This window comes from Nerophis lumbriciformis, linkage group LG02 (assembly GCF_033978685.3).
Source record: "Nerophis lumbriciformis linkage group LG02, RoL_Nlum_v2.1, whole genome shotgun sequence".
Classification (NCBI taxonomy): Eukaryota; Metazoa; Chordata; class Actinopteri; order Syngnathiformes; family Syngnathidae; genus Nerophis; species Nerophis lumbriciformis.
The window spans coordinates 14,761,165-14,784,894 of NC_084549.2; the positions used below are offsets into that span (position 1 = coordinate 14,761,165).

At 40.2% G+C, this 23,730-nt stretch overlaps 1 protein-coding gene across 3 annotated transcripts in view; it reads right to left on the reverse strand.

Annotated features, from left to right (window-relative positions):
* The window catches only part of tet1 (tet methylcytosine dioxygenase 1), a 78,893-nt gene extending 62,400 nt beyond the window's left edge, over positions 1-16,493 (reverse strand). For 2 of the 3 annotated variants that reach the window (XM_061943360.1, XM_061943289.1), the window contains exons 1-2: positions 16,226-16,493; positions 12,285-14,198 (exon numbers count right to left, since the gene is read on the reverse strand). In XM_061943360.1, coding sequence (XP_061799344.1) covers positions 12,285-14,054 — 1,770 coding nt within the window. In that variant the 5' untranslated portion in view covers positions 14,055-14,198; positions 16,226-16,493. The remainder of the gene's footprint in view (positions 1-12,284; positions 14,199-16,225) is intronic. The other variant, XM_072915579.1, reaches the window with a different exon arrangement.
* Positions 16,494-23,730: the final 7,237 nt, after the last annotated feature.

Genomic DNA, 23,730 nt, shown 5'->3' on the forward strand with positions numbered 1-23,730 from the left:
GGGAGTTTGCTTTTCCAGGATGCAACGGAAAGTTGGCACGGGCGAGACGGGAATTAAGGTACATGGCGGGTTTTAATATATCAATTTAATATATCAAAAAAAAGGGATAAATGAAAGCGCGCACAGTGGCGGATAATAAACTATGAAACCAAAAGACTATAGCAAAAAGTACAAATGAAAAGCACGCACAGTGGCGGAGAATAAACTATGAAAAACAAAAAGATTATAAACATGGATCAAAAACTTACTTGGCTTGGACAAAAAAGGAGCAGCGTGAACATGGCCATGAAACAATGGACAGAGCATAAATGTGGTGTGAGGTCGTCAGGCCGAACAACAGAAAATGAATGAACTTAAATACTATGGACATGATTAGTGAAAGCAGGTGCGTGACTCAAAACAGGTGCGTGACGTGACAGGTGAAAACTAATGGTTGCTATGGTGACCAGACAAGGGAGTGAAAAGACAGAAACTAAACAAAACATGACTTAAAACAAAACATGATAATACAGACATGACACCTTCATACTTCCGCCAAAGGAGCTGTTTGGAATTTGCACAAAATTGTGACGTCACCGGTTGGGAAAAACGTCACCGGATTATCCATATATGGTATAAATGTACCCAGAGAGCCTTGCACTTGTCTGTCGTCGTAGGCCGCGTTGTAATCAGTAAGCTCCTTCTTTTTCACTATCCTCTTGTTGTGGGGCAGACTGGCTCGTACATGCACATGCATCTTCTGCTGTAGCCATTTCTAATACAAAGTAGCTTATAGTTTGAACTTCTATCTGTTGGTAGACTCGCTATGGAAAAGTTAAAAACTACAAGAAAGATGGTGGGGAGAAGACGCAATCGAAGCAGAGTCACGTAAATAAGACCAGCCCACAAAACGGCGCACTTGAAAAGGGTCTGTAAAACATAATCTATGCACAATTTTGCCCAAAAAACCACCATTATATTTTATGTAGACCACAAGGAAGTGTTTTAAATGTAGAAAAAAAAAATCATAATATGACCAGTGTAAGGTACCAATTAGAGATATCCGATAATATTGGGCTGCCGATAATATCGGGCTGTCGATGTTATCGGCCGATAAATGCCTTAAAATGTAATATCGGAAATTATCGGTATCGGTTCGGAAATTATCGGTATCGGTTTCAAAAAATAAAATGTATGACTTTTTAAAACGCCGCTGTACGTAGTGGTACACGGACGTAGGGAGAAGTACAGAGCGCCAATAAACCTTAAAGGCACTGCCTTTGCGTGCCGGTCTAATCATATAATACCTACGGCTTTTCACACACACAAGTGAATGCAAGGCATACTTGGTCAACAGCCATACAGGTCACACTGAGGGTGGCCGTATAAACAACTTTAACACTGTTACAAATATGCGCCACACTGTGAACCCACACCAAACAAGAATGACAAACACATTTCGGGAGAGCATCCGCACCGTAACACAACATAAACACAACAGAATATATACCCAGAACCCCTTGCAGCACTAACTCTTCCGGGAACTTCCGCTACAATATACACCCCTCGCTACCCAAACTGCCCACCTCAACCTCCTCATGCTCTCTCAGGGAGAGCATGTCCCAAATTCCAAGCTGCTGTTTTAAGGCATGTTAAAAAAAATAATGCACTTTGTGACTTCAATAATAAATATGGCAGTGCCATGTTGGCACTTTTTTTTTTCATAACTTGAGTTGATTTATTTTGGAAAACCTTGTTACATTGTTTAATGCATCCAGCGGGGCATCACAACAAAATTAGGCATAGTAATGTGTTAATTCCACGACTGTATATATCGGTATCGGTTGATATCAGAATCGATGATTAAGAGTTTGACAATATCGAAATATGGGATATCGGTAAACAAGCCATTATCGGACATCTCTAGTACCAATGTATATGTTACTTAAAAATGTGCCTTTATGGTTAATAACCCTTTTTACGGTGACAGTTTGACACTGGAACTGATTATTTGTAGTTATATTATTTCCAATGAACGACACAGAAAAAAAGGGATTGTCTACTGTCTTGAGATTTCGCGACATAGCTAGCTATATTTCCATTTAAAGACATGTGTAATAAAAAAAATGCACCATGCACTTGAAGTAGTGACTTATTTGTCCGGTGGGATTTGTGCTTCGGATAAAATGATCCAGTTTTGGCTGACTTGGACTGTCGAAATGTTTTCAAAATAGGTCATTTCCCCTTTGGTTCGAAGCAGATGATGTCCATGTGTATCAGTTTGCATAAGACGGTAATGATAACACCTGTCTCTATTGGTCATCCATCAATAAAAAGGGTTAGAGTGTTTGGGCTTCTTTGTTCAAATATACTATATAAAGTCAGAGGGGCTGGGAAAACTATGAAAGGCAGCATTTAGTGTCTGGTGCATATGTGCCTTCAGGGCCAGGTTCCAGGTTCTTGTCTTGACTGCCCAATATAAGACGAGGCCATGAGGGAGCCATCAAGCTTGAGTGAAACCAGACATCTTTTAAAAAGGGAAACCTCCATTCTTGACTGAAGCATAAACTCACGCAAACCGGGGACTGTTTTTTGTTTGCCATATTGTCCTGGGCATATTTTGGGCTCGCTGGGCGTTGAAGCAGCTATCTACTTTATGTGACCAAAACAAACCACCGCAGGCGTGCTGAAAACAGGAACAGCGATCGACATGCCACTACACGAGGCGCTCGACTTGGCCTCTGCCCTTTTTCACAATCCTGTGGAAGAGATGTTTGCAGGAAGGGTGTGTGAGCTTGATCAGCAAGACTGGCCATCACCCTATTGCTCTGTAATTGCACATTTGCAGTAACAACACTCTCGCCTTCCCTGCGCCACTTGTTGAGCATCTACATCAAACATGAACTAAAAAAATACCATACTGTCATGTTTATTATATTCAAAATAATAATTCAACTCATTTCAACAATTGCGAGAGCTGCCAGTGTGTTAAGTTGTTAACAAGCTGCACTGCAAAAACTGAAATCTAAGTAAGATGAAATATCTCAAATAAGGGTGATATTTGCTTCTTTTATGTCTGACAAGGGGCAGCACGGTGGAAGAGGGGTTAGTGCATCTGCCTCACAATACGAAGGTCCTGAGTAGTCTTGGGTTCAATCCCGGGCTCGGGACCTTTCTGTGTGGAGTTTGCATGTTCTCCCCGTGACTGCGTGGGTTCCCTCCGGGTACTCCGGTTTCCTCCCACCTCCAAAGACATGCACCTGGGGATAAGTTGATTGGCAACACTAAATTGGCCCTAGTGTGTGAATGTGAGTGTGAATGTTGTCTGTCTATCTGTGTTGGCCCTGCGATGAGATGGCGACTTGTCCAGGGTGTACCCCGCCTTCCGCCCGATTGTAGCTGAGATAGGCTCCAGCGCCCCCCGCGACCCCAAAAGGGAATAAGCGGTAGAAAATGGATGGATTTTACTTTATTTAGTCAAATTAAGGGCTGGGCGATATATCGAGTTTGCAAGATATATCGATATATTTTTAAACAAGATATGAATAGAGATGTCCGATAATGGCTTTTTTGCCGATATCCGATATTCCGATATTGTCCAACTCTTAATTACCGATACCGATATCAACCAATACCGATATATACAGTCGTGGAATTAACACATTATTATGCCTAATTTTGTTGTGATGCCCCGCTGGATGCATTAAACAATGTAACAAGGTTTTCCAAAATAAGAGAACAACTTCAACTCAAGTTATGGAAACCTTGCACTGCCATATTTATTATTGAAGTCACAAAGCGCATAATTTTTTTTAACATGCCTCAAAACAGAAGCTTGGAATTTGGGACATGCTCTCCCTGAGAAAGCATTAGGAGGTTGAGGTGGGGCGGGGATTCTGGGGGGTAGCGGGGGGTGTATATTGTAGCGTCCCGGAAGAGTTAGTGCTGCAAGGGGTTCTGGGTATTTGTCTTGTTGTGTTTATGTTGTGTTACGGTGCGGATGTTCTCCCGAAATGTGTTTGTCATTCTTGTTTGGTGTGGGTTCACAGTGTGGCGCATATTTGTAACAGTGTTAAAGTTGTTTATAAGGCCACCCTCAGTGTGATCTGTATGGCTGTTGATCAACTATGCCTTGCATTCACTTGTGAGTGTGTGAAAAGCCATAGGTATTATGTGATTGGACCGGCACGCAAAGGCAGTGCCTTTAAGGTTTATTGGTGCTCTGTACTTCTTCCTACATCCGTGTACACAGGAGCGTTTTAAAAAGTCATACATTTTACTTGTTGAAACCGATACCGATCATTTCCGATATTACATTTTAAAGCATTTATCGTAGTCCGATATTATCGGACATCCCTAAATATGAATTAAAAATATCGCAATATCGATATAATTTATTTAACGTTAAAATGACCAAATACCGCTTATTTGTTGTGTTCCTTCTTCTCCCCCGCTTCCCACTCCCTCTCAACACTCCAAGCCTTCCTCTTCCTCCATCCAAGACGCGCTTGCACGTATAAGAACATCCATGATTGGTTGGTTGTTTACTATGATGAGTTACCATTGGTTAAGTCCATCCATCCATCCATCCATCCATCTTCTTCCGCTTATCCGAGGTCGGGTCGCGGGGGCAGCAGCTTAAGCAGGGAAGCCCAGACTTCCCTCTCCCCAGCCACTTTGTCCAGCTCCTCCCGGGGGATCCCGAGGCGTTCCCAGGCCAGCCGGGAGAGATAGTCTTCCCAGCGTGTCCTGGGTCTTCCCCGTGGCCTCCTACCGGTCGGACGTGCCCGAAACACCTTCCTAGGGAGGCGTTCGGGTGGCATCCTGACCAGATGCCCGAACCACCTCACCTGGCTCCGTGTCGACCATTGGTTAAGATTAGAGCAAAACATTAGGGAGAGGCCTATCAGAGGCTAGATTGGGCAGGTCATGGAACCAGGAAGAGAAATCACAACAGAAGTCCTAAATGATGACAAGAGAGTCGTAGAAGAGAAGAGGGAATATTCAAGCGCGCGATTTATATATTTAAAAAACTAGTGGCAGATGGCAGAGGAATTCTCTTCTTTAGATTTTTCTTTTAGCTATGTAGACGACGTCCAGGAAACCCACAATGCATCTACTTGACCACATTTGAACAACTGTATGCGTCTGGATAAAACATTCATTGGAGTTGTTTACAATGTAAGCCCAAATCAAAACTTTTCTCGGGTTATTGTTATTGTTGCATATTTCGCATGAGAAATGCTGCCAAAAATGTATGCCAAAGTGAGGAAGATCATAGCCGCACAATTAAGTCAAGTCACTTACTTGGCGCTGACTAGAACCGTACGTGTGTGCCAGTCCATTACATCATCGACTGGGAATTAAAAAGTGCCTGCCTGCAAATTATTTTTTTTATCTGAGCTTGATACACAGATATGTTATTTATTTTACGTAGAAAGAATATTTTTCTATTTTAATTATGTTATGTAATTCTGTGCTACTTAAACAGTTTATTTTCTGTGCTGTAAATATCATCTAAATATCGTCCGACATCTTGACTAACTGGGTTAATAACAGTGCTACCGACTGTACAGTTGTCATTCACTTGAATTTCAGTGAATCTCGCTCAAAAAATGAATATCTTTATATGTACACTTTCACCGGAAAATATATCGAGATATATATCGAATTTAAGTAAGAATGTGGGTTATGGGTTATACTCGTATAGCTAGGGGTGTAACGGTACACAAAAATTTCGGTTCGGTACGTACCTCGGTTTAGATGTCACGGTTTGGTTCATTTTCGGTACAGTAAGAAAACAACAAAATATTAATTTTTGGGTTATTTATTTACCAAATTTGCAAAATCTTCCACCAAAAATATTTTTCTTAGTGGAATATTTGATGTGAAGTAATGGGAACCTTGGATAGGTCAATAATTCATAATAACATTGATTTTGATTCAATTTTCTGTTTTGAGCAATGACAGTTTGAAAGAAAAAAAAAAGAAAAATGTTATTAGTCAACATTGCAACTTTTTCTAAATTACATTTCACCTTTAAGCTTTTTTATTTCACTTTTGTTATGTTTTTGTTTATTTTAATAGTATTTTTAGAATGTGCCGTGGGCCTTTAAAACATTAGCTGTGGGCCGCAAATGGCCTCTGGGGCACATTTTTGACACCCCTGCTATAGATAATAAAAAATTAAATCTGATAAATCTATGGATAAAAAGCAGAGCCTGGGGACGCATGCGCGTTTATCATAACTCTCTCGCTCTCTCTGTCTCTGCCCCTCCCTCACCAATGCTGCTGCGTGCACAATTAGTTTAGTTTTTAACCCCTTCTTAACCCTGAACGTACATTGAAAATACACGCAACCCTAACTCAAAATGCCGGACATTTGAGGCATTTAAGAAACTCCGCCCTGACAGCTCTGCAAAAGAGGACATGTCCGGTGAAAAGAGGACGTATGGTCAGGCTATCGTAGCCCGTTAGCTGCTAGCATGCCGTGTGTTGTGCATCGATGTGCATTGTTTACACAATGTGCGTTACGCTACTTAATATGTCCGTGTGGAAACTCGTTCGGTACACCTCCGAACCGAACCGGAACCCCCGTACCGAAACTGTTCAATACAAATACACGTACCATTACATCCCTACGTATAGCGCTTTTCTACCTTCGAGGTACTCAAAGCGCTTTGACACTATTTCTACATTCACCCATTCACACACACACTGATGGCGGGCGCTGCCATGCAAGGCCCTAACCACGACCCATCAGGAGCTAGGGTGATGTGTCTTGCTCAAGGACACAACGAACATGACTAGGTTGGTAGAAGCTGGGGATTGAACCAGGAACCCTCAGGTTACTGGCACGGCCACTCTCCCAACCGCGCCAACGAGATATACTTTTTCGTCCATATCGCCCAGCCCTAATACCGATCCGGTACCGAATGAAAATAAACCTAATGTGTCTGGTACAATTAAAAAAGTAGTGTATTTCAAGTGTTGCTGCTCTTAGGGTATCATCCTCAAGCGACACAAAATCCCAGGGCGAAACAAACGATGGCGTTATTCTGCACTGAATGCGTTATCTTATCCATATTCAACTCAGTGTGCAGTGTCTCCAAATAGCCTACAATAAAAGTATAAATATACATGAACTACTTCATAATTAGAAGTGACTCATTTTAATTGCCAGTGATTTTCCTGAATAAACAAATGAGACCGAATGACGTTACATACTTACCTAGGCGAAAGAAAAAGGCGAAATCAGGTTTCGAGGATGTCGTTGTGGCTTGTGCAGCCCTTTGAGACACTTGTGATTTAGGGCTATATAAATAAACATTGATTGATTGATTGATTGATTGATTGATTTACACATAATCTCAATGATTTAGTTAGTTTACATTGTGTCCCTCTGAAAGATACACATTATCTCCAATAACTAAAGTTTTAAAAGTAACTATATTATGATTTGGTGATCGATTTTAAAGCATAAAGATCTGGTATCAGTGGTATAGTTATTTCAGTATCGATCTGCACATCACTGTTTTGCAACACTTATTCCGAAAGATGGCGCCATGGAAGGTGCCAGTAGGTCAAAATAGGTCTAAGCGAAGCCCAGATGAGTTAAGAAAGTATCACAAAATGAACTCTTTGTTCTTTTCTTTTTAGTCAGGACAGCCTGAACAAGGGAAGAGGAGAAGAATGTAATCAGGCTTTTCACTGATCATCTGTTTTTTATCAGTTCATTGTGTTGTTTTTTATCATAACATTAATATTTCTACTATTATTCTCTGAATGTTATGTTTTTATGAACGTATTAATGTAATATTTGTAATATAAAACATATGATGAAATATATGCAAAAATTTAAATATAAATATTACATTAATACGTTACTAAAAACATTACATTCAGAGAATAATAGTACAAATATTAATGATTAGGATAAAAAAACAACATAATAAAAAAATTAAAAAAACAGATGATCACTGAAAAACCTGATTAAAAACATGTGTTTTTAGCCTTACATTCAAAAATGTACGGATTCAACATGTTCCACATCGTAATGTGTACACCTGGGAGAAAGTGAAGAGGACACATTTTATTTTTGACGCTATTAATGTAATATATATATATATATATATATACATATATATATATATATATATATATATATATATATATATATATATATATATATATATATAATGTAAAACATATGATATAATATATGTAAACATTTAAATATGAATAATATAAATATTACATTAATGCGTTAATAAATACAAAACATTCAGAGAATAATAGTAGAAATATTAATGATTAAGATTAAAAAAACAACACAATAAAATAATAAAAAACAGATGATCACCGAAAAGCCTGTTTAAAAAGGCGTGTCTTTTGCCTTACAATAAAACAATTACGGATTCAACATGTTCCACATCGTAACATGTACACCTGGGAGAAAGTGAAGAAGACACATTTTATTTCTGACGCTATATAATGCCGTCAGCAGGCGAGTCTTGGTGACGTCTAAACAACTGTAAGTTAAAGCTATGTGTGTTTGCTGCTTTTGGGTCTCCTGCGTTCATAAACAAACCATAATGAAGGCATACACCGTAACTCCGTTTCACAACACACATTCTGTACACGCCTGCTTTGCCAGAGACATAGCATAAAAAATAAAAAAGGTGCTTGAAAGATATTTATTGGCATTGACCATTGTATGCATCATACATCATACCTGACCATAAAATAATGCTACTTTTGTGGAAAACAAATGCTTTGCAGGTAGTCTAAATAAAGGTGCTTTAAAGAGACACTAAATGTTGTAAAAAAACCAGTGAAGTTGGCACGTTGTGTAAATGGTAAACAAAAACAAAATACAATGATTTGCAAATCCTTTTCAACCTATATTCAATTGAATAGACTGCAAAGACAAGATACTTAATGTTCAAACTGGAAAACGTTGTTATTTTTTGCAAATATTAGCTCATTTGGAATTTGATGCCTGCAACACGTTTAAAAAAAGCTGGCACAAGTGGCAAAAAAGACTGAGAAAGTTGAGGAATGCTCATCAAACACTTATTTGGAACATCCCACAGGTGAACAGGCTAATTGGGAACAGGTGGGTGCCATGATTGGGTATAAAAGCAGCTTCCATGAAATGCTCAGTCATTCACAAACAAGGATGGGGCGAGGGTCACCACTTTGTGAACAAATACCTGAGCAAATCGTCGAGCAGTTTAAGAACAACATTTCTCAACGAGCTATTGCAAGGAATTTAGGGATTTCACCATCTACGGTCCGTAATGTTCAGAGAATCTGGAGAAATCACTGCACGTAAGCGATGATATTACGGACCTTCGATCCCTCAGGCAGTACTCCATCAAAAAGCGACATCAGTGTGTAAAGGATATCAACACATGGGCTCAGGAACACTTCAGAAAACCACTGTCAGTAACTACAGTTCGTCGCTACATCAGTAATTGCAAGTTAAATCTCTATTATGCAAAGCGAAAGCCATTTATCAACAACACCCAGAAACGCCGCCGGCTTTGCTGGGCCCGAGCTCATCTAAGATGTACTGATACAAAGTGGAAAAGTGTTCTGTGGTCTGATGAGTCCACATTTCAAATTGTTTTTGGAAACTGTGAACATCGAGTCCTCTGGAACAAAGAAGAAAATAACCATCCGGATTGTTATAGGCGCAAAGTTGAAAAGCCAGCATCTGTGATGGTATAGGGGTGTATTACTGCCCAAGGCATGGGTAACTTACACATCTGTGAAGGCACCATTAATGCTGAAAGGTACATACAGGTTTTGGAGCAACATATGTTGCAATCAAAGCAACATTATCATGGACGCCCCTGCTTATTTCAGCAAGACAATGCCAAGCCACGTGTTACAACAGCGGGGCTTCATAGTAAAAGAGTGCGGGTAATAGACTGGCCTGCATGTAGTCCAGACCTGTCTCCCATTGAAAATGTGTGGCGCAATATGACGCCTAAAAAACCACTATGGAGACCCCGGGCTGTTGAACAACTTAAGCTGTACATCAAGCAAGAATGGGAAAGAATTCCACCTGAAAAGCTTCAAAAATTGGTCTCCTCAGTTCCCAAATGTTTACTGAGTGTTGTTAAAGGGAAAGGCCATGTAACACAGTGGTAACATGCCCCTGTGCCAACTTGTTTGCAATGTGTTGCTGCAATTAAATTATAAGTTCATGGTTATTTGCAAAAAAACAAACAAGTTTCTCAGTTTGAACATTAAATATCTTGTCTTTGCAGTCTATTCAATTGAATATAAGTTGAAAAGGATTTGCAAATCATTGTATTCTGTTTTTATTTACGAATTACACAACGTGCCAACTTCACTGATTTTGGGTTTTGTACTTTATATTTAGTCAACTAAATATACTCCAATTGTAGTTGACTAAAATGTTGTGCAATTTTGTTGACTAAAACTAAATCAATATAGATGAGTAAAACTAGACTAAAACTAAAATAAATTTTCGTCAAAAGACTATATGACTAAAACTAAATTAAAAACTGCTGTCAAAATGAACACTGTGACAGTGACATCGGAACAGACTATTTCTATTTTCTGTTTTACAAACAAATCGCAGGGACAGTGTTCAACCTTAGAGGTGCAGTACATGTATAAGTGAGCGCGTGAGACGACAGAGGAAACAGACAGCTCTGAATCAGAGGGAATCTGCAAATGTGTGTGAACGTGAGTATGCAAACAAACTGAGCACTGCAAATGAGCCTCTGAGCCACACTGACCCACATTTCAGGACGTTCATAATAATACGGTTGCATATTCTTTTCCCCTTGTCCCCTCCTATACTAGGCAATAGTGCACAGAGGTCTAACTTAAATAAACCTGCAGGTGTTATATAACAATCATTTCTAATCTGCCTATGCTGACGCCGAGGGCTCGGTCAATACACGCACACACACACACACACACACACACACAGCGCCACATAGACCCTCACTCATAGTTGGAGCCGAACCCTCCCCCCCAGCCACATGGACACCATTGAGCGATGCACATGGGAGATGGCGTGGCTGCAAACAATGAAAGAGGACATTTCTGCTGGTCACAAAACTGCACGCGTCATATTAAAGACAAACACAATGTGATTGGCCTATAATATTCCCATAATAAGTTGCACAAATAATGCCATTTTTGGACTATTAGCTACATTAGCAAACAGCTGCTGTGGGACACACTGAACACAAAGCAACATTAGGATTGCATATCGTGGATGCTATTCCAATGCTTTCCTTTGCCATTTGAAACAAACTGATCATAACAAACACAACAGAAATACTGGAATATTGAGCCAACAGGCAACAAAAGAGGCCCCATTGTAAATGTCACTATTCCGAGAGGCATGGCAAATATGCAGAGATAAGCATGTTTCTGCTTATAACAGGTCTCACTTAACCTTCAACAAAAGGAAGGCCGAAATAACCAAAATACATCAGTAGTATGCACTGTTTGTGTGTCATTTGCATAATGTTGAAGTGTTTTTGATGGTTCTGCAAAAGGCAAAACATATTTGTAGTGTGCCTTTTGATTGAGGAGCATGAAGAAGAGGACTTGATTCAGAGATAAAAACCTGTTTCTGGCAAGCAACAGAAGTCTCACGTGTGCGAAATCTAGTCTGTATGTCATTCTAATAATATTACAGTGCACTTCTGACTCGTCCCCAAGACTCTAAAAAATATCAGAGTTAGCCTATAAAAAGAAGCTGTGATTCCGTACTCAGATGTTGACGATGACGGTAACGGTAACGATGTCTTCACCTCTATTGGTTCTGGATAGGGCCGCCTTTCTGTGGTAAGTATCTTTGCTTGAGGAGCATGAAGTAGAGGACATGACCCAGATTAAGACATGTTTCTGGCAAGTAACAGAGGTCTCATTTGTACAGAAATAAGACCCTTCTATGAGTGAGGCCAAAATAATCATCTTAATAAGCGGTATGTATGTAATTCTCATAACATTACAGTGCACTTGATGCAGTTGCTGTATTAATCATTCTGACTCCTTTCCAATGTTATTTTGGCTAAAACACACAAGGATTAGCGGTCTTGCACTATCACCCGCACATGACAAGAATAAAGGGCATCATCTTACATACACAAGTCACATACTGTATACTCATACCACACTCCGCCCCTATCAGTCAAAGCTTGACAGAAAGGAGGCGCCACGTTTCAAGCCATTGTTGGAAATTCTCACAATAACATTACTTGTAGCTGCGCGAGCTGTTGTTGCACGGGATACTTAAGAAGCCTTACCTGGGCAACAGGGAGCACGAGTGGACTTGACGGCCTTCTCCTCTTCAGTTCAACGCACTTCCTCATCTTACAGATCTGGTGACCGGTCCTGCGGTTTAAGCAGCAGCTGCACCGGCCGCAACTGATCTTCATCAGGCACGGCTCGCACCTCCCGCACCTGCTACGCTTTCTCCGCTCCTTCCGTTGTTCCTTGCGCCAGGAGGGCAGGTGCCCGCCCTCAGGCCCGCAGGGTCCAGACAAAACTGAGGAGTCTCCGTAGCCGAGCTCGGATTCTGTGTCAAAGGAGAAGGAAGAACGTGTGCTCTCTGAGCTGTAGGACAACACTGAACTGCCGTCCAGAGAGGGTGTCGAGATCTTTGGCGGTGGTTCCAGCTCGGGCACCGGGTCACACTCAGATATGCTTGATGATGGCAAAGACGTCTCCACCTCTAATGGTTCTGGAAAAGGCTGCCTATCTTTGGTGTGCGTCTTTGCTTGAGGAGGACTTTGCTGCGGTTCCCAGAAGCTCCTTGATTTAAGGTACCCACTACAGATAATAACAGGTGTACTTCGCACTTGATTGGTCACCTTGGAGGTCTCTGGGACAGCAGAAGTTATTGGGACTGGAGGCATAGCACCATGAATGGTAGTTTGCACTTTTGTCTCACTCTGCCTCTGAAGGTCCACTGACGCGCAGGGGATTTTGGTGGAATTTGAGGTAGCTGTGTTTGGGACAGTTAGCACCATATCTTGCGACTCTTCCTGTGGTCCTTCAGTGGACTGTGGTGATTCCAGAGGTTGTGAGGCTGGGGTGCTTAGGTGGGATGCAGCTGTATTGGTCAGAACATCGCTAACATCATGAGCCGGCACATCAGCGATGTCCTCCGTCACTTGCTCAGCTTCATCAGATCTTGGAGGCGTTTTCTCAGCAACTTCCTTAAGATGTATCTCCTCCTTTTTCTCAGCGGTTTCAGTCCTATTCCCTCCCAAGTCCAAAATATCATTTTTGAGAAGGTCGTGTTTTTGAGCCGGTCCTTGCAAAGCCGGGGAGTCAACCCTGGTAGCACCTAGCTCAGAGGAGCTATCTTTGCTTGGTTCCAGTTGAAGGTTACCTTCATCTTCATCACCTTCAATGCTTGTCTGGTGGTCTTGCTCGGCTATGTTGCTGTCACAGCCGCACGGCACACAGTCCTCCAGGGTGTCATTATACGGTGGAGAATCCGCTTTAAGGGGGCTTCCCTCTTTAGCACTTTTATTGGCAGGGACCTGAAAATCAGTTTTCAGAGAAACTGGAAGATGTTCTTCATCAATACACGGTTCTGGTTTATGGACATCAGTAGTTGTTTCGTCTATGCTGGTGATCAACTGGTTTCTGCGATGTGATGCGGCTCCTCTTCCTCGACCTCCCCTGGTCTTTTTTGCACCTCTGCATGGTTTGGGAGGCAAGCAGGAATCAGCTGACACCCGTACACCCCGTGGGGACTTCCTGCGCCATAGGGGGTCTTCGAACTCGCCAATGTGGTTAGGCACATTGCTCAAGCGCCTAAGCCTTACAGAGCCTGTTACATCGAGGGCAGGGTTAACCCGAACAGGGGACACGCTTCTTCCACCTAAGACCCGACTACTGGCTCTTCCTCGAGGGCTTCGACCTGACTGAGCCTTGGACGTCGACCTGGTCTGGAGACGCTCTGAAGCTCTCCCTGTGGCCTTATTTGATTTGCCGGTTTGTCTTTTGCTGCTCACTGCTCTCTGGCCAGTCTTTCTCCTGGTGGATTTGGTGGTTGCAGGCATGGCTGAGGGTATGGAGTGGGGGATTTGCGACAGCCAGCATGGGAGCCAGGGTTTGCTGTTGAACTTGATGCACAATTGGTCCTACGAATCTACTGTTTTACTCTTGACCTGTCCACTTGGGTATAGCAGTTGGCGGTGCATGACCTATAAATAGAAAATGAAAAGAAATACAATTGAACCTGTACCTGTATTTACTGTGTAATAAATCAATTGACAACATAAGGCAATTTTGCAGCAACATATTTCTTGTCTTATGTGCTGTTTAGCTCAACAATTAAATATTGAACAGTTGGACATGTGCACACAAAGGTCACATTACGTTCACCCCAAACGTTATAGTGCATTTTAGGTTCCAATTTTCATCTGATAGTCAAATATCCATAACTTTTCTTCAGTGGTGAACAGGTAAAACTGAAAAAAATGTAATATCGTGTAAAGGTCCATTCATTTCAGCAATTCAACTTCAAATGCGAAGCTAATATGTGGTATAAACTCATTACATGCAAAGTCAGATATGTCAAGCATGTATTTACTACTTTGATGATCATGGCTTACAGTGTTTGAAAACTTGAATTTTTCTTGAGATTTTCAATTTGAGGTCCCCACCTTCCGCCCGATTGAAGCTGAGATAGGCTCCAGCGCCCCCCGGGACCCCAAAAGGAATAAGCGGTAGAAAATGGATGGATGGATGGATCATCAAAATTATATCAAAAGAAAGCTTGAAATATCCTGAGTTGCATGTTTTGAGCCTAGGTCAGGGGTGTCAAACTCATTTTAGATCGGGGCCCACATGGAGAAAAATCTACTCCCAAGTGGGAGTAGATGGTAAAATCACGGCACGATAACTTAATAATAAAGACAACTTCAAATTGTTTTCTTTGTTTAAAAATAGAACAAGCACATTCTGAAATTGTACAAATCATAATGTTGTTGTTTTTTTTACAATTACCTGTTGCGGTTACTAGTATATATACTTTATTTGTCGTTATTTATATTTGAATAAATCATGTGATAATGTTCATCAGTCAACTCATTGGTGTTAATTTTTAATCTATCAAGATAAAAAAAAGTATATCAAAATCCAATATTTAAGTAGTTTGCTCATTTTCATTGACTGATCAACTAACATCCATCCATCCATCCATTTTCTACCGCTTATCCTTTTCGGGGTCACGAGGGTCAGGGGCGCCGAAAAGGGGGGGTAAAGGAGACGGATTCTAGGGGCCCATGATGTAGGGGGGTCCAGAGAGGCCCCTAATGATGATGAAATTATAATACAGAAAAAATGTGTTGGTGGCCTTGTAAAGATTCTTTTCATGGGGCCCAAAATCCCAAGCGGCGCCCCTGACGGGGGTGCTGGAGCCTATCTCAGCTACAATCAAGCGGAAGGCGGCGTACACCCTGGACATCACAGGGCCAATATGTAGCATCATCGACAAAGATACAAAGACTTGCTATTGCGACATCCAGTGGACACATTTAGAACAGCAGTTTCTTTCATTTAAAAATTTCAGGTTAATATTTATACTTGGCAAACTCATCCCGCGGGCCGGATAAAACCTGTTCGCGGGCCTGATCCGGCCCTCGGGTCATACGTTTGACACCCCGGGCCTAGGTCATATAACCTTGTAAATCAAATTACTGAAATAACCACCCCTTTGCCTGATATTCTACTTTTTTTTTTAGTGCATGACCTATAAATAGAAAAAGAAAATAAATGCAATTCAACCTGTACCTGTATTTACTGTGTAATTAATCAATTGACAGCATAAGGCAATTTTGAAGCAACATATTTTTTGTCTTCTGTGACAATTTGGCCACGCCTGACTCATGTTCTCTAACAAGCATAAGTAGACACAATAAGTGGCGACTATAGGAGCAGAAGAAGTTGCTCAAAAAACAAATAGTACCGCTTCCTCCTTGGAGTGAACGGTTTAAAGGGCAAACCGAGCACGCTCAGGGCCGTCTCTTAGTAGGAAGAAGGGGGTTATTACCGCCTCCGTCGCCCTTTAGTCATATTTCTGCACTTGCCCGCCCGCCTCTTTAAAGCACCGGCTGAGGACATTTAAAAAAACAAACATCCACACGCACGAGAAGCGCACTTTCTCACGGTTTAACGCGCTCGTGTGCGCGTTTATTTTACGCGTCGGAGGCAGAAATGCTTCACATACCAGAGAGAACTGCTAATAATACTCCTCTCCAGCCAGTATGCGTTTCCCTCCTCGGCAAATTTAGACCGCTGCTGGCAAGTTGGCTCCCACACGGACATGACAGGCGCACTGGGGGCCACGTCGCTCGCTTCTTCCTCCGCCGTTGCACCGCCTCTCTCCCTGGCGCGGCGCAAACAACACCCGAGAAAACAACGTCAATCCCTCTTCCTTCTGTCAAGCCAGCCAGGGTAGCCCCGCTCACCTCGCTCGCTCTCCCCCTCCGCCAGACGCAACCTTCGGGCTCGGCCGGCAGAGAGCTGGTCGTCGTCGTCTCGCTGAGAGGAGGTTAGAAAAGCAGGCACGGATCTCCGCTCTGGGTGGATCCAGGATCGCCATCATGCAATCAAGGTGTGCACGTGAAGTGGCTCTTTCCCGCCTTCCTGGTGAAAATATTTACTTTTCTCCAAGTCATTGTTGAGATATACTTTTTTCCATAGGAACACTTGCTGTCTCAAAGTCATGGCAAAGTATTTAAAATGTTACAATATATAAAGGTGTACAATTATATTACAATTAGAATTGAGATGCAAGCAATTCAGACAGTGTTAGTATAAAAGTCCTCAAATGCTTATTTTGAAAATGTAATTATGTTTTAGATCAGTGGTTCTCAACCTTTTTTCAGTGATGTACCCCCTGTGAACATTTTTTTAATTCAAGTACCCCCTAATCAGAGCAAAGCATTTTTGGTTGAAAAAAAGAGAAAAAGAAGTAAAATACAGCACTATGTCATCAGTTTCTGATTTATTAAATTGTATAACAGTGCAAAATATTGCTCATTTGTAGTGGTCTTTCTTGAACTATTTGGAAAAAAATATATACAAATAACTAAAAACTTGTTGAAAAATTAACAAGTGATTCAATTATAAATAAAGATTTCTACACATAGAAGTAATCATCAACTTAAAGTGCCCTCTTTGGGGATTGTAATAGAGATCCATCTGGATTCATGAACTTCATTCTAAACATTTATTTACAAAAAGAGAAATCTTTAACATCAATATTTATGGAACATGTCCACAAAAAATCTAGCTGTCAACACTGAATATTGCATTGTTGCATTTCTTTTCAAAGTTCTTTTTGACAGATATTTTAGTGAGGGTCAAACCATCATGGCATGGGGGAAACTCTGGGTTTATGGTAATGATTGGAATAGCCTACTTTATTTGATGTTCAGTTTATGAACTTACATTCATATTTTGTTGAAGTATTATTCAATAAATATATTTATAAAGGATTTTTGAATTGTTGCTATTTTTAGAATATTTGAAAAAAAATTCACGTACCCCTTGGCATACCTTCAAGTACCCCCAGGGGTACACGTACCCCCATTTGAGAACCACTGTTTTAGATTATATGCTATCTGTTGTTGTGTTCTCTAATTTGAGTGTACAAAAATGAAGGTGTGTGTTACTGAGTCCGACCTGGACATAATCTGGACTGTACATAAATGCTTATTTTGAAAATGTAATTTTGTTTATAAATTATATGCAATCTGTTGTGTGCCCTAATTTTTCAGTGTACATGGATGAAGGTGTGTGTTGCTGAGCCCGACTTGGACATGATCTGGACTGGACCTGGTTTTAAAATCCCTTTAAACAATCTAATTTCATTGACAACGTGGTCTGGTGAAGATAAGGTCCTTTAAAAAAAAAAAATAATAATAATAATAAGATAAATATATAAAAAATATTTTCTTGGATAAAAAAGAAAGTAAAACAATATAAAAACAATTACATAAAAAATAGTAATTAATGAAAATGTTAGTGGACCAGCAGCACACACAATCATGTGTGCTTCAGGGACTGTGTCCCTTGCAGACTGTGTTGTCTCTGTTGTGGGAACTAGAATATTAATAACAGAAAGAAACAACCCTACTTGTGTGAGTGGGTGTGGATGAGTGTGAATGGGGTAGGGAGTTTTTTTGGCTTGATGCACTAATTGAAAGTGTATCTTGTGTTTTTTTATGTTGATTTAATAAAAAATAAAAAATAAATAAAAATGCACATCCTATTCAATTGTTTGCATTTTTTTTTCTGTTTTGCAAATCAGACGCGTCGTTTGAATGTTACAAATCCAGTTTGTTAACTAAACGTGGAAATTGTTGTAGGTTGTTGTAGATTTGGATAACCATCCATCCATTTTCTACCGCTTGTCCCATGAGGTGGCGACTTGTCCAGGGTGTACCCCGCCTTCGACCCGGATGCAGCTGAGATAGGTAGATTTGGATAGTCAGGTGATTATATGCTGAATACTGGTGCCAGCAACTAATCAGGTCCTCAATACAGAAGGGGCGTGAACAAATTATGTCTTGGGATTTACACCGCCCAGTCCTAATACAACAGTAGGATCTAATTTTGTGAACTGTGGTGTTCCTCAAAACACCCCTTCAAGTCCTCTCCTTTTGGCAGTTACACTTTTTTTTTTCATAATGTGATGTGATGTAGCTCAGTGGTCCCCAACCACCGGGCCGCGACCCGGTACCGGTCCGTGGATCGATTGGTACCGGGCTGCAAAATATATATATATATATATATATATATATATATATATTTTTTTTTTTTTTTTTTTTTTTTTTTTTTTAATTAAATCAACATAAAAAACAAAAGATACACTTACAATTAGTGCACTAACCCAAAAAAACTCCCTCCCCCATTTACACTCATTCACATTCATTCGCACAAAAGGGTTGTTTCTTTCTGTTATTATTATTTCTGGTTCCTACATTATATATCAATATAGATCAATACAGTCTGCAGGGATACAGTCCGTAAGCCAGGGCCGGCCCGTGGCATAGGCCGTATAGGAAAATGCTAAGGGCGCCGTCCATCAGGGGGCGCCACGCCAGTGCCACAAATGTTGGAGAAAAAAAAAAGGAAAAAAAAGTTGGTACTATTATTTCTAAATACAAAAAATAATCCCACGTTAATTAAAATGCAAAGTAAAGCCTATTTAATAGAAATATTATTTGTTACAACATTAGGCCCCCCCCCCCCCCCCCCCCCTCCCCCGCACGGTGCGCCCCCTCCCTTCCCGTATCATGACTCTTTTTGGACGTCACCACATCAAAAAATCAACACAAGATGTCAAAACGGTCAAAACTGTCAGGTGCCCAGGGAAGAAAAAAGAGAAAAGAAGAGGAGTAGAAACGAGAAAAGACAGGTAGCAGTAACGTTAGCCTACATGAAATTATTTGTCTGTTACAGAATGTGATAGTAACCTGGCTTTTTAGCATTAAGCTAATGTTACATGATTCGGCAATTGCTAATCAATAAATAGCTAGTTCTGTTTTAACGTCGGGTTAATATTGTGGAGTGGGCTAAATTGTTATGGAAAATAATAATGTAACGTTAGGTAATTACAGTACTCCCACCTTACATTCCTCAGGGACATTTGTATTAGATCTTTTAAGCAGGTGTTTTTTGTTTACATTGTTATTGCCTTCTGGTTAGCTAATGTTTGCCCTGCAGGTAATAGTCACTTGTCCACCCCTTTATATATTAGGTATAGTTGTAAGTAAAAAAAAAAGGTCAAAGACAAAGCTATTCGGTTTCTTGTGAGTATATACACTTCACTGCCGATGTGGGGGGGGGGCGCCACCTAAAATCTTGCCTAGGGCGCCAGATTGGTTAGGGCCGGGCCTGCCGTAAGCACACACGATTGTATTTTTTATGACAAAAAAAATAAAAAATAAAAAATACCATATGCTGAATACTGGTGCCAGCAACTAATCAGGTCCTCAATTCAGAAGGGGCGTGAACAAATGATGTCTTGGGATTGGGACCGCACAGCCCTAATACAACAGTAGGATTTAATTTTGTGATTTACATAACTGAGGTGTTCCTCAAAACACCTCTTCAAGTCTTCTCCTTTTGGCAGTTACACATTTTTTTTCATTATGTGATGTGATGTAGCTTGTTTACCTCAGATGCAGTCAGTAGCCATTTGTTCAATTTCTTTACTTATACTAGTGGTGTTCCTCAAGGTTCAGTTCCAACAACTTGTGGGGGACTCACATGTTTCCTGAAAAACAGCAGACCGCTCCTGTAACTCAAACAAAATAGATAGACCAAATATCAAATGTCTACTGTAGAGGACGCTGGTTTTCTGGAATATACACAATTAGACAAAATGGGAAGTGTGGACTCACGGTCCTTAGCTCTCTGGAAATGTGGACCCAAAACTATTTAGTTAAGGCAGTGGTTCTCAAATGGGGGTACGTGTACCCCTGGGGGTACTTGAAGGTATGCCAAGGGGTACGTAATATTTTTTTTAAATATTCTAAAAATAGCAACAATTCAAAAATCCTTTATAAATATAAATAAAAACCTATCTTTTTTTCCAAATAGTTCAAGAAAGACCACTACAAATGAGCAATATTTTGCAGTGTTATACAATTTAATAAATCAGAAACTGATGACATAGTGCTGTATTTTACTTCTTTATCTCTTTTTTTCAACCAAAAATGCTTTGCTCTGATTAGGGGGTACTTGAATTAAAAAAATGTTCACAGGGGGTACATCACTGAAAAAAGGTTGAGAACCACTGAGTTAAAGGGGAACATTATCACCAGACCTATGTAAGCGTCAATATATACCTTGATGTTGCAGAAAAAAGACCATATATTTTTTAACCGATTTCCGAACTCTAAATGGGTGAATTTTGGCGAATTTAACGCCTTTCTATTATTCGCTCTCGGAGCGATGACGTCACAACGTGATCGGGAAGCAATCCGCCATTTTCTCAAACACATTACAAACACTGAGTCAAATCAGCTCTGTTATTTTCTGTTTTTTCGACTGTTTTCCGTACCTTGGAGACATCATGCCTCGTCGGTGTGTTGTCGGAGGGTGTAACAACACGAACAGGGACGGATTCAAGTTGCACCAGTGGCCCAAAGTTGCGAAAGTGGCAAGAAATAGGACGTTTGTTACGCACACTTCACCGACGAAAGCTATGCTACGACAGGGATGGCAAGAATGTGTGGATATCCTGCGACACTCAAAGCAGATGCATTTCCAACTGGACTGGACAGATCAGCTTTCAGGAAAAGAGAGCGGATGAGGGTATGTCTACAGAATATATTAATTGATGAAAACTGGGCTGTCTGCACTCTCAAAGTGCATGTTGTTGCCAAATGTATTTCATATGCTGTAAACCTAGTTCATAGTTGTTAGTTTCCTTTAATGCCAAACAAACACATACCAATCGTTGGTTAGAAGGCGATCGCCGAATTCGTCCTCGCTTTCTCCCGTGTCGCTGGCTGTCGTTTTCGTCGGTTTCGCTTACATACGGTTCAAAGCGATATGGCTCAATAGCTTCAGTTTCTTCTTCAATTTCGTTTTCGCTACCTGCCTCCACACTACAACCATCCGTTTCAATACATGCGTAATCTGTTGAATCGCTTAAGCCGCTGAAATCCGAGTCTGAATCCGAGCTAATGTCGCTATAGCTTGCTGTTCTTTTTGCCATGTTTGTTTGTATTGGCATCACCATGTGACGTCACAGGAAAATGGACGGGTGTATATCAAATCAAATCAAATCAACTTTATTTATAAAGCACATATAACGATGGTTAAAATCAGGCACTTTGAAGCTTTTTTTAGGGATATTGCGTGATGGGTAAAATTTTGAAAAAAACTTCGAAAAATAAAATAAGCCACTGGGATTTTTAATGGTTTTAACCCTTCTGAAATTGTGATAATGTTCCCCTTTAAGGGGTTAAAACTTAAGCTTTTGCCTCAATCTTTCTTTTTTAACGCTTGGCGCGGGGAGCAAAACATAATCAATAGAAATGTGTAAATATGTAATAAATAAAAAAGCATATCAATCAATCATCAATCAATGTTTATTTATTTATTACATATTTATTACATATCTTAACAATGACTTGGAGAAAAGTCATTATTTTCACCAGGAAGGCGGGAAAGAGACACTTCACATGCACACCTTGATTACATTATGGCGATGCTGGATTAATAATTAACTCACTATTCTTAACTTAAAATTGCTCTAACATAGTAAAAAAATATCTTATTTCCGTTTTTTAAGGGCTCTAGCACCCTTTAGGAGTGAGATTTAAAGCATAATGGCCATCTGGTGTAATAATATTAACACATTTCTATTGATTCTGTTTTGCTCCCCGCATCATGCATTAAAAAAGAAAGATTAAGGCAAAAGCTTAAATTTCAACCCCTTAATTAAATTGTTTTGGGTCCACATTTACAGAGAGCCATTACGCTTTAAATCTCACTCCTAAAGGGAGCGCTAGAGCCCTGAAAAAACTGAAATAAGATATTTTTTTCTAGGTGAGAGCAATCTTGGGTTAAGAATAGTGAGTTAATTATTAATCCAGGATCGCCATAATGTAATCAAGGTGTGCACGTGAAGTGTCTCTTTCCCGCCTTCCTGGTGAAAATAATGACTTTTCTCCAAGTCATTGTTAAGATATACTTTTTTCCATAGGATAACTTCTTGTCTCAAAGTCATGGCAAACTATTTAAAATGTTACAATGTACAAAAATTTACAATCACAAAACCCAAAACCAGTGAAGTTGGCACGTTGTGTAAATCGTAAATAATAAAGAATTCCAGCTGAAAAGCTTCAAAAATTGGTCTCCTCAATTCCCAAAAGTTTACTGAGTGTTGTTAAAATGAAAGGCCATGTAACACAGTGGTAAAAATGCCAACTTCTTTTGCAGTGTGTTGCTGCCATTAAATTCTAAGTTAATGATTATTTTCCCCCAAAAATGTTGTTTCTTAGTTCGAACATTAAACATCTCATCTTTGCAGTCCATTCAATTGAATATAAGTTGAAAAGAATTTGCAAATCATTGTATTCTGTTTTTATTTATGAATTACACAGCGTGCCAACTTCACTGGTTTTGGGTTTTGTATATTACAATTAGAATTGAGATGCAAACAATTCAGACAGTGTTAGTACGGTGTTAGTGTAAAAATGCATATCCTATTAAGTTGTTATCATTTTTTTTCTTCTGTTTTGCAAATCCAGTCTGTTAACTTAACGTGGAAATTGTTTTAGGTTATTGTGGATTTGGATAGTCATGTGATTATAGGCTGAATACTGGTGCCAGCAACTAATCAGGTCCTCAATTCAGAAGGGGCGTGAAAATATGATGTCTTGGGATTGGACTGTTGGTTGCCATGACAAAAAATAATTAAGAACCTGATATGCTTCCTGATGCATTATCCATTATCCGTTACACCATCAGTAAACAAAAGAGATGGTGAATTATACTAGTTTATTCTCTTATTTCTCTCTCGGTCTCAACATAGGCAGACGCTTTTTCGTCCCTCCCCCCTTATCTCTTTTTTTGTCTTGTCGTCTTCATTTTCTTGGACCCTCGTTTTGCACTGCTCTCCAAAATCTAAACAATGGTATTGATCAACTTGCGTCACATAAAACTTAACATGATCTTCTCGACGAGAAGGTCGGGTTTGGGGAAATC